This window comes from Dendrobates tinctorius, unplaced genomic scaffold, assembly GCF_039654945.1.
Source record: "Dendrobates tinctorius isolate UK_male_01 unplaced genomic scaffold, ASM3965494v1 ptg000297l, whole genome shotgun sequence".
NCBI lineage: Eukaryota > Metazoa > Chordata > Amphibia > Anura > Dendrobatidae > Dendrobates > Dendrobates tinctorius.
The window spans coordinates 1,955,811-1,967,500 of record NW_027361964.1 but is presented as its reverse complement, the minus strand read 5'-3'; the positions used below and the strand labels follow the sequence as shown (position 1 = coordinate 1,967,500).

Here is an 11,690-nt window from a genome sequence, read left to right as displayed (position 1 = left end):
CTCATCATGCTCCGATACGGCAGAGAAATAGCGGTATAGTACAATGAAAAATACTTCACTTTTTACATCTCATGACGAGGCCCATCTATTTCTCCATACAGAATCATTGGTCCCATATAATGTTTGAAACAGTATATGATGAGCTCCACATAATGCTACAGTATATGTTGGTCCCCATGGATGAAGCTCCACTGTCTTATGGGCCCAAATAATGCTCCAAACATAATGGGCCCCATTTCTAATGCTCTAGTGTATAATGGGCCCTGTAAATGCTGCTCCAGTGTCTGATGTCCACCTTTGGAATGTTCCAGTGTATGGTGGGCCCCATCTATCATTCTCCAGAGTATAGTGCTCCCCAAAAATTGCTGTCCCAACATTGAAAACAATCAAATAAGTCTCCTTGCTAGGGAATCCCTGTACTTGTCTGGACTCCTCGTCGTCCCCATCTTCCATCTCACTGCACAGTATTTCAACTTTGCAAGTGCTGTGATCCTGAGCAAGCAGGGGGGGGCCCACTCGTTGGCGACGGCACTGGCACAGGGCCCCTGATAGTACGGTGGTGTGTCTGATGGCGGGTGGGCTTTCTCTTTGTCACCGTGTAAGATGGAACTGTATATGGGAAGGGTAACCTGAGTTTCATCAGGGTCAGATTCAGGCCGTGTAGCGTGTGAGGGGAATGTAGTGGTCTGGGTCAATGTACCAGCAGATTCATCGAGCAGTGGCTGGGCATCAGTGCACTTGTGTCGCCCCCAGGAGTACGGTCGCCACAGTGGCATTACCTTCCTCCTAGGGAGCGTGATGTCATGCTTGGGAGCAACGAAGGATCTCTCTAGCAGGTTAACTGATTGGGCGGCGTTATTCCCACGAGTCATGACCCTCCAAACAGCGTTCATGAAGGCAAAGTGTTTGTTTTACGTGGGCAGTATGGTTGCAAAGCTGAACCTTAAAGGAATGTCCAGAAGGGCACCACCAGGAGTGGAGCCTACAGTTAAATTCGACTCCACCTGGGAAACCTCAAACATGCCAGCTACAGAACAGATGCACACATTGCAAGCTTAATTCCGTTAACGAACGAGACTCCGTCATGCCCCGCGGTCCGAGTCCGGCTTACTAGAGGGACACGTGAGGCTCTGGCACATGAGATTGGCCAATAACTGGTGTGTCATGCCCTTACATGTCCGTGGCTGCATGTGCGCTACACTGAAAAGGCCAGCGTTTGTCGCTTACAGGTGCAGATAACCCGCTGAACAACGCTAGTGATAGGGATCACTGATTACAATTATTACCCGCGAACAATGATTTCCCAGTAAGTGCAGGTCAACCGCAGTTCCGGAATTAGGCCTAACCGTCATTCCTGAAAAAATGAAAAACTTACGTTTGCAAACCACAGGTGTTGTAGCTTGCTTAACAGCTCGCCAGCCGTTCTCACGCCCAGTATGGATTACACGTGATTGCACAAAGGTGAGAAAGGGTACCGTATCCCCGGATAACATGTATGGATAGCGTACACATTCAAAATATATGTCTATACATCAGGAGGCAGGCTCAGACGGTGTTAGGCCCAGTATGGATTGCACGTGATTGCACAAAGGTTAGAAAGTGTACCGTATCCCCAGATAACATGTATGGATAGCGTACACATTCGAAATATATGTCTATACATCAGGAGGCAGGCTCAGACGGTGTTAGGCCCAGTATCGATTGCACATGATTGCACAAAGGTTAGAAAGGGTACCGTATCCCCAGATAACATGTATGGATAGCGTACACATTCAAAATATATGTCTATACATCAGGAGGCAGGCTCAGACGGTGTTAGGCCCAGTATGGATTGCACGTGATTGCACAAAGGTTAGAAAGGGTACCGTATCACGGGATAACCTGTATGGATAGCGTACACATTCAAAATATATGTCTATACATCAGGAGGCAGGCTCAGACGGTGTCAGGCACAGTATGGATTTAACGGCCCAGACTACACAGCGGAGGAGCAGGGAGAGGTAAAGATTGCAAATGCTGGGGCCCTGCCCAAGCAAGGGGGGCCCACTCGTGGGCATCGGTACTGGCACTGGGCCCCTCATAGTACGGCGGTGTGTCTGACAGCGGGTGTGCACCACCACCGTCAGAGACACTTGATTGCACTATGAGGGACCCTGTGCCAGTGCCCGTGCCCAAGAGTCGGCCTACCCACCTGTCCAGGGCAACGGCACTCACACGGTGTCGTTCGCTAGGTGGTGACCCCGGCCATGGGGGGGGGGGAGGCAGCACAGTTAGGGAGTTTTAGAAAGTGGCATATGTTGATGTTGGACATTCAGCTGATGCAAAAGGTGAAATAGGTCAAGTCCCAGGAAGAGGTGGACCAAAGCAAGCCATTTTTCTGTCACCCTATGTGTCATCAGGGGAAGGTGGGACAAAATCCTTGGAAACCCATGCGTGGTTCATTTTAATGAAGGTTAGATCATCCACATTTTGGGTTGACAGACGGGTCCTTTTTTCTGTCAGGATTGATCCAGCTGCACTGAAGACTCTTTCCGATAGCACACTTGCAGCTGGGCAAGCGAGCTCCTGTAAGGCATATTGTGCCAATTCAGGCCAGGTGTCCAGTTTAGCGGCCCAATAGTCAAAGGGGAATGACCTGTGTGGGAGAACATCGATATGGGAGGAAAAGTAGTTTGTAACCATAGTTGACAACTGCTGTCTCCTGTCACTTTCCATCGATGCTGTATTACCAGTTGTGTGAGCGGTACTTGAAAAATCAGTCCACAACATTGTCATGAAACCCCTGTCTCCAACGCCACTTCTGCTGTGTGCACCACGAACACCTCTGGCAAGCTGCCCCCGGCCCGTACGGCTCGTGTGAGAACCATCACCGCTGCTGTGTGCTGGGAATGCCTCAAGCAACCGATTTACCAGAGTTGCTTGTTTATTAGCCAATATTAGGTCAAGGTTCTCCTGTGGCATGATGTTTTGTAATTTGCCTTTATAGCGTGGATCCAGGATGCTGGCCAACCAGTAGGCGTCATCGTTCATCATTTTGGCAATGCGGGGGTCCCTTTTTAGGATCAGCAAGGCATAATCTGACATGTGGGCCAATGTTCCCGGTGTCAATGATGCACTGCGAGTGCTGGTTGGAGGAGCACTTTCTGGCAAATCCACATCCCTCCAGTCACGCACAAACCCTGTACCAGACCTTGCCACGCCAACATTTTCACTTGCCCCACGAGATGCATCCTCCTCCCCTAAGTAATCATCCCCATCATCCTCATCCTCCTCTTCTTCCTCCACCTCGTCCAGGAGAGGTCCCTGAGCAGACAATGGCTGAATGTCATCAAGGATTCCCTCCTCCTCTTCCTCCTCATCAACATTGGCTGCAGAAGCCTGCTCCTTAAGGTGCGTCAAAGTTTGCATGAGCAGATGCATAAGTGGGATGCTCATGCTTAGGATGGCGTCGTCTGCGCTTACCAGCCGTGTGCATTCCTCAAAACACTGAAGGACTTTACAGAGGTCTTTCAGCTTCGACCACTGCACACCTGTCAACTCCATGTCTGCTCTCAAAGTGCCTGGCTGTGTATCCTCCCACGAATGCATTATGACCTGCCTCTGCTCGCACAGCCGCTCCACCATGTGCAGGGTGGAGTTCCACCTTGTTGCAATGTCGATAATGAGGCGGTGGTTGGGAAGGTGGAGCAATCGCTGCAGCTTCTGCATACGAACGGAGTGTACAGGCGACCGGCGGATGTGCGCGCACAGTCTTCGCACCTTCTGGAGCAGGGCTGTTAACTCCGGATAATTTTTGAGGAAGCACTGCACCACCAGGTTCAAGGTGTGAGCCAAGCAAGGTATGTGGCTGAGTTTTGAAAGGGCTATGGCTGCCACAAAATTACGGCCGTTATCACTAACTACTTTGCCTGCCTCAAGATGTACACTGCCCAGCCATGACTCAGTTTGTCGCTTCAAGTACTCGGCCAGCACCTCGGCGGTGTGTCTGTCGCCCAAACATATCATCTGCAACACAGCCTGCTGACGCTTTCCACTAGCTGCTCGATAGGGGGACACCTCGTGTGCAACAGTGGCAGCTGCAGATGGAGTGCTCGTACGACTGCGCTCTGTGGACGAGCTTTCGCTTCTGGAGGAGGAGGAGGGTCGAACGCCTACAGCCAACTGTTTCCTATACCGTGGGCTAGGCAGCACTGTCCCACCACCGCTGTCCCCTGTGGACCCTGCATCCACCACATTAACCCAGTGCGCAGTGATGGACACGTAACGGCCCTGGCCATGCCGACTGGACCATGCATCAGTTGTGAGGTGCACCTTTCCGCTCACTGACTGCTTGAGTGCATGGACAATGCGGTCTTTCACATGATGGTGGAGGGCTGGGATGGCTTTGCGAGAGAAGTGGCGACTGGGTAGGTCATAGCGTGGTACTGCATAGGCCATGAGTTCGCGGAAAGCTGCGCTTTCCACCAACCGAAAGGGCATCATCTCAAACGAGATTAGTTTGGCAATGTGGGCGTTCAAATCCAGTGTACGCGGATGAGAGACTGAGTACTTTCTTGACCTACTCATAGTGTCTGGGAGGGTGAGCTGGACTTGAGAGCTGCATATGGTGGAAGAAGCGGTGGACAGGGCGGACTGAGAGAGGGTTGATGATGGTGATGGAGTTGGTGTTCTTTCTGATGGCCTAGAATCAGTCTTTCATTGATATAACAGTGGGATTCCCTGACTGCTGTGGCCTTGCAACGACACCTCAACATTTGCTGCTGTGCTAACCGGTGGGCTTACAGTGGGGGAAACAATGTAGCGTAGCTGACTACCTTCGTTGTGATCAGTTGCACATGTGGCACTTGAGGTTTGGTGTTGTGTCCACGCTTGCAAGTGCATGGTGTTTAAATGTCTAAGCATGCAACTGGTATTCAAATTTTTCAGATTTTTCCCTCGGCTAAAGGTCTTTGTGCACTTCTTACAGATAACCTTGGCCTGATCATGAGGATTTTGTTCAAAAAAGTGCCACACTGCACTCTTCCTACTTTGGCAGACATTTTGCGGCCTAGCACGCTGTGATGTTTTGACCCTCTGGACAAGCTGTCCAGCAACTCTTTTGATTTTTGGAACCTGTCTTTGGAGTGCTCCGGGCCTGCCAGATAACAGCTGTTGCGATGTCGATGTCTGCTGTGGATGCTCATCATCTGAGCTATTGTAAGCAGCACCCTCTTCCCCCAATGGATGCCAATCTGGGTCAACAACTGGGTCATCCATCACCTCCTCTTCAATGTCATGTGCACCTTCCTCTGTGTCACCGTGTATGGTGGTATAGTGTGCGGGAAGGGGCACCTGAGTCTCATCAGGGTCAGAATCTGGCTCTGTACACTGCGAGGACAATGTAGTGCTCTGAGTGAATGTACCAGCAGAATCATCCATCAGCGGCTGTGCATCAGTGCACTCCATGTCAGATTCATCTTGGCCTGGGTAATTCACCATTTCACTTGATAATCCAGGCATGGTATGTGAAAACAGCTCCATGGAGTAATCAGTAGTATGGCCTGCGTCATCCTTCAATCTTGGTTGGGGTGAAGGACACAAGGAAAGGTGTGGTTCATGAACATGAGCCTCCAATGACGACTCAGTGCTTTTACTTTTTACAACTTCAGAAGAGGAGGCGATAGAGCTGGAGGCTGAGTCAGCAATGTAAGACAAAACTTTTTCCTGATGCTCTGGCTTTAAAAGCGGTTTGCCAACTCCTAGAAAACTAAGCCTTCGAAGCCTTATGGAGCCAGACGATGACGCGGGCTCAACACCTCCTGCATTCGGTCCTATTTTGCTCTTGCCACTACCATCAGATCCACCACCAACACCATCATTACCAGCTGCCAACCCCTGCCCAATTCCACGGCCTCTTCCACCAGCCTTCCTCATTTTTGGTAGAAATGTAGATAAAATCCAACAAACTATATAGTAATGTAAAACAAGGTACAAGGTGTCTATAGGACAGGGGAGATTTTGAATTTCTGCTCACACTAGTGGACACTGGACACTTTTGGATTGTGTGAGGCCCACTGAATATCTGAGCGCTATGTCACAGGCTCGATGGCACAGCTGTGACCAAAGTGACTAGAGGATAAGGGAGATTTTGAATTTCTGCACACACTGGACACTTTTGGATTGTGTGAGGGCCACTGAATATCTGAGCGCTATGTCACAGGCTCGATGGCACAGCTGTGACCAAAGTGACTAGAGGATAAGTGAGATTTTGAATTTCTGCAGACACTGGACACTTTTGGATTGTGTGAGGCCCACTGAATATCTGAGCGCTATGTCACAGGCTCGATGGCACAGCTGTGACCAAAGTGACTAGAGGATAAGTGAGATTTTGAATTTCTGCAGACACTGGACACTTTTGGATTGTGTGAGGGCCACTGAATATCTAAGCGCTATGTCACAGGCTCGATGGCACAGCTGTGACCAAAGTGACTAGAGGATAAGTGAGATTTTGAATTTCTGCAGACACTGGACACTTTTGGATTGTGTGAGGCCCACTGAATATCTGAGCGCTATGTCACAGGCTCGATGGCACAGCTGTGACCAAAGTGACTAGAGGATAAGTGAGATTTTGAATTTCTGCAGACGCTGGACACTTTTGGATTGTGTGAGGCCCACTGAATATCTGAGCGCTATGTCACAGGCTCGATGGCACAGCTGTAACCAAAGTGACTAGAGGATAAGTGAGAATTTGAATTTCTGCAGACACTGGACACTTTTGGATTGTGTGAGGCCCACTGAATATCTGAGCGCTATGTCACAGGCTCGATGGCACAGCTGTGACCAAAGTGACTAGAGGATAAGTGAGATTTTGAATTTCTGCAGACACTGGACACTTTTGGATTGTGTGAGGCCCACTGAATATCTGAGCACTATGTCACAGGCTCGATGGCACAGCTGTGACCAAAGTGACTAGAGGATAAGGGAGATTTTGAATTTCTGCAGACACTTGTGGACACTGGACACTTTTGGATTGTGTGAGGCCCACTGAATATCTGAGCGCTATGTCACAGGCTCGATGGCACAGCTGTGACCAAAGTGACTAGAGGATAAGTGAGATTTTGAATTTCTGCAGACACTGGACACTTTTGGATTGTGTGAGGCCCACTGAATATCTGAGCGCTATGTCACAGGCTCGATGGCACAGCTGTGACCAAAGTGACTACAGGATAAGGGAGATTTTGAATTTCTGCAGACACTTGTGGACACTGGACACTTTTGGATTGTGTGAGGCCCACTGAATATCACAGCGCTATGTCACAGGCAGAAATTGGCTAGTGTATCACAAACTACAAGGTGTATGTAGAATTGGGCAGAGTAGGAATCTCCCTAGAGTGCAGGTCTGTAAGAACGGAACATGTCCTCGACTTATTCTCACAGAGTGACACACAGATAGCTTCACTGTGGCTGTGATAACAGCCGTTACACGGTACTGTGTGAGGAGCGTACACCGCTGTATGGTGTGAAAAAATGCACGCTCAGTACCTCAGCAGGACAAAAAAAAAAAATTGGGATTGCTTTTAAAAAAGCAGTTTGCAGAGCAGTGGGTAAACAGCAATGCAGCTGTCAGGAAGCCTTAGAAGGCAGCCTAACAACCAACACCGCTGATCCACCAAAATATCGCCTCCCCTTGCACTGCACACACAGTGACTGGTGTGTTGTACAGGCACAATCGCTAGCAGCAGAAGCAGTTTTTTTTTCTTCTTCCCTGCCTAACGCTCTCCCTACAGAATCAGCAGCAACCTCTCCCTATGCTAAGATCGGCAGAAGTAAGATGGCGGTCGGCGTGCACGCCCTTTTATACCCCCTGTGACGCCCACCAAAGCAAGCCAATCACTTGCATGCCCTTCTGAAAGATGGTGGTGACCACTGCCTATGTCATCACGTTGCCCACAGTGTCCGTGGATCCTGATTGGCTGAAAAAGAGCGCAAAACAAACTTTTGAAACGCGACTTTGGCGCGTAAGTCGCCGACCTCGTGGCCGACCTCATCCTAGGGTCGGGTTTCGTTTCATGAAACCCTACTTTGCCAAAAGTCGGCGACTTTTGAAATTTTTCGACCCGTTTCGCTCAACTCTATTAGTAATGTATGTACACAGTGACTGCACCAGCAGAATAGTGAGTGCAGCTCTGGAGTATAATGCAGGATGTAACTCAGGATCAGTAATGTATGTACACAGTGACTGCACCAGCAGAATAGTGAGTGCAGCTCTGGAGTATAATACAGGATGTAACTCAGGATCAGTAATGTAATGTATGCACACAGTGACTGCACCAGCAGAATAGTGAGTGCAGCTCTGGAGTATAATACAGGATGTAACTCAGGATCAGTAATGTAATGTCTGTACACAGTGACTGCACCAGCAGCATACTGAGTGCAGCTCTGGACACACCCCAGAAGAGGAGGAGCGTCTGTGCTGAGCTCTGCAGGCTGGGGTTTTGCTAAGCTCCTGGGAAGGGAGGTTTTTTTTCCTGCAAGGACTTTCCATCTGCCCCCTTCCCAGGAAAGAGGACTCTCCCTGGGACTGAGCGCCGGGGCTGTGCCCCTGGCTCCCACCCTCCGGCAAGCCAGCTGGGGGTGGGGGGCCTCATCCACCACAAGGAGGCCCAAGGCACAGCCAGCAAGTCCCAGGGATGGGGAAAAAGCGGACCCCAGGGGGCCGCAAGGCTCCAGGGTCCGGGACCCCCGAAGTGAAGGCTGTGGCGGGCCCTTCCCCCGGAGGTGCAGCAGCCGGCAGAGGTGAGGCGGGGCCCCACCTTAACATCTGGGGCTCCAAGGTTGCGGGAGAGCCAGCTACCACCTACGCCTCCCGCATTCATGCCCACCTCTCCGAGTACGAGGAGGCCGGCAAGCAGCTCAGGAGACTCCGGGGGGAGTTGGAGGGAGCCCGGGTCATCAGTAAAAACAGGCTCCCTGCCTCAAAGAGAGCGGAGGTCACCGCCACGGTCAAGCGGCTGAAAGGGGAGATTCGGGCCCTGGAGGACAGGCGAAGTTCCATCATGGCCGGCAGCGGCCCCTTCCAGGAAAAGCTGCAGAACGAGGACCGGTTCAGGGCCATGGCCGGTGGGTCTCCTGGGGGGTCAGGAGTCCCCATCCAGGTGGAGGAAAGCGAGGAGGAGGAAGAACAAGATGGCGCCCACACCACATCCGGGCCACCTCCACCTGAAGACCTGGCGGACACCAGCGTGAGTCAGGTAACATGCAGCGGGATAGCCCCCGAGCAGGTGGCCCTCCCGCTGGACTCCAGTAACGCGGAGGAAAGCGGGAGCGAGGGGGAGGATGGAGGGAGCGGGAGTAGTTCTGAGGGGGGCTGCCTCATCCTTAAACAAGTACGGCAGACTGAATCCCCAGCACGGTTTGGCACGCTGTTGTTTGGGTATGAAGTCTGCCCGGAGGATGAGGCAACCGGGAAGAGGAGAAACAGGAGGCGCAGGCGTAAGGCCTCTGAAGGCGTGGAGGAACAACTGGTTTTTGCTCCTCTTCCTGGGGCCCCTCTGTCCCGCTGTGTGGAACCCGCTACCCACCCCGGCTCGGGCCCTGTGGTGGGTCCGCAGCGAGGGAGCGGGGAGAGAGATGACTGTTGTGACCTGACTGTCGCATCTGGTGACAGTTCAGACCAGGGCAGCGACATGGAGGTCGGTGCTGGTTGTGGTGGTGGTGTCCAGGCTCAGCCCTCAGTGGCAGGGGGGGCTGGCCTGGCACCAGGTAAAGTTGGTACAGCCAGGGCCGCACCTCCGGCGGCGAGTGCTGGGGCTTCTGGACCCCCCACGTACGGATCCGCTAAGTCTGGATCGCTAGTGGGGGTCCAGAAGCCTAGGAAGGGCGAACAAAACATCAAACAGCAGCTGAGGCGGTGCAAAGTGCTGGTCGCTCCCATGTCGGCGCCTGTGGTGAGAGCGGGGTCTCCGGCACGTCGACCCAAAAAGGGGTCCGTGCAGGGGGCTCCGCCGCCGCTGGGCGACGAGGGGGAGTGGCCGGCCTTGCCTGTCTCAAGTGGTGGGCATGGGGTGGCGGCGGTGGTCCGTGAGGGGGGCGTGGCCTCCCCGAGTGTTGCCCGGCCTGCAAAGGCTGTGGCGTGCGGGGGGGGCATGTCCTCCTCGGCCGTCGTCCCACCCGCTGCATCTGCGTCGCCCGGGGGGGGCGTGGCCTCGCAAGGGGTCACTGCTTTGCCCGTGGTGGCTGTGGCTGGCGGGGGGGGCGTGGCCTCAGCGGTCGCGGCTCCGCCCGCTGTGCTCGCGTCACCCGGGGGGGCCGTGGCCTCGCAGGGGGCCGCGGCTCTGCCTGGAGTGGCTGCGGCCGGCGGGGGGGGCGTGGCCGCTGCGGGCCCGCTGCCCTGTGTCCCACCCACCCTTCCAAGTAATGCTGTGCTGCCCCCAAAAGCTGGCGGGGAGTTGTCGGGGTCCCCGGCCCACCTACCTTCATCTGAGGGTGCGGGGACTCTGGCGCTCCCAGGCAAGCCGGCGGCGGGGGTGAAGAAAAGTGCAGGGCAGGGAGCGGTGCCAGTGGCCGTCCCTGCCCAGAGTAATGAAACCTCAGTAAAAGGAAAAAAAATGGAGCTGAAACCAGGAGCTGCTGTTGCTCCTAGGCCCAGCCAGGGCAGAGTGCAGGATGTCATCAGCACTGAGGCATTTAAAGGGGCAGCAGCGCTCCTGGACAGGAGCTGGAGTAGCTCCCAGCAAGAGAGCTCAGGGCCCCCAGCAGGCAAAGAGAGGAACTACACTGGTTTGGGAAATGTTAAAAATGTAAATAATGTAAATATTGTTGCTATGTTCACCAATTGTGCGAGTGAGAGTGAGTACGAAAGCGGAGTGGACATATTTGAGGAGATGTTTGCTGAAGTGAATGGTGATATGAGTGACATGGATGAGGGAGTGAGTGCTACTGTGAATGTGGGTGAGTGTGCTGGAGTGAATGCAAATAATAAAAGAGTGAATGGGAGAGTGAGTGGGAGGACAAATGAGGGTGCTGGCACAAGTGGTGGGAGGGCTGGCCCGTCTGCCCCCCTGGCCGCAAGACCCCAACATAGTTATGCAGGGGCCGCGGCTGGGGGTCGGGGTGGTCCTCGGGGTGGTCCTGGGGGGGTCTCCTCGCCTCCGGGCTCCAGGGACGGCGCTTTGCACCACCGTTTCCTGGAGGCCCTCAAAAAAGGAGAAAGGTCGATAGTGGTAGAGGGGAGGACAGTGGACTTGTCTTTCTGGATAGAGAGACACGGCCTTGCTGCCTTCCAAAACCAAAGGGAGGGAGGGACTGTTTGGTCTCTCCCCACAGCCGGGCAGGGGCCGCCAAGGAGGAATGTGGTCCGTCTTAGGTGGGGGGGCAGTGAAGCTGTTCCACCTAGGAGCAAGGTGGTGGAGCTCCTCCTTAAGATGGGCTTCGGGGCGAATGACATCTTTGCCCTGATACATCCTTCGGCGTCCCGCTTCTTCGACGTCAGCTTTGTGCGGCCAGAGGGGCTTGAGCTCTTCTGGTCTAACTATGAGCTGGTGCGGGAAGAGCCCGGATGGCGAGACTTCGTTGCGCAAGCGGTGTCTCGCCAAAATTCCGTCAAGCGAGTGACCGTGGTCACTTGTAATGAGTCACTTGCCGGCGTGGACATTATGACGTGGCTTTCCCGTTACGGGGAAGTCACCGAGGTCCCCAAAAAGAACAGGGAC

General features: G+C 53.3%; 1 protein-coding gene across 3 annotated transcripts in view; it reads right to left on the bottom strand.

The window, feature by feature from the left end:
* LOC141073138 (uncharacterized) overlaps positions 1-11,690 on the bottom strand; it is a 125,490-nt gene that overhangs the window by 60,767 nt on the left and 53,033 nt on the right. The window contains exon 1 of one of the 3 annotated variants that reach the window (XM_073560500.1): positions 10,453-10,753. The exons of 1 other annotated variant lie outside the window; for it this stretch is intronic. In XM_073560500.1, the coding sequence (XP_073416601.1) occupies positions 10,453-10,651 (199 nt within the window). In that variant the 5' untranslated portion in view covers positions 10,652-10,753. Of the gene's footprint in view, positions 1-10,452; positions 10,754-11,690 lie in introns of those variants that run through there. One more of the 3 variants, XM_073560499.1, reaches the window with a different exon arrangement.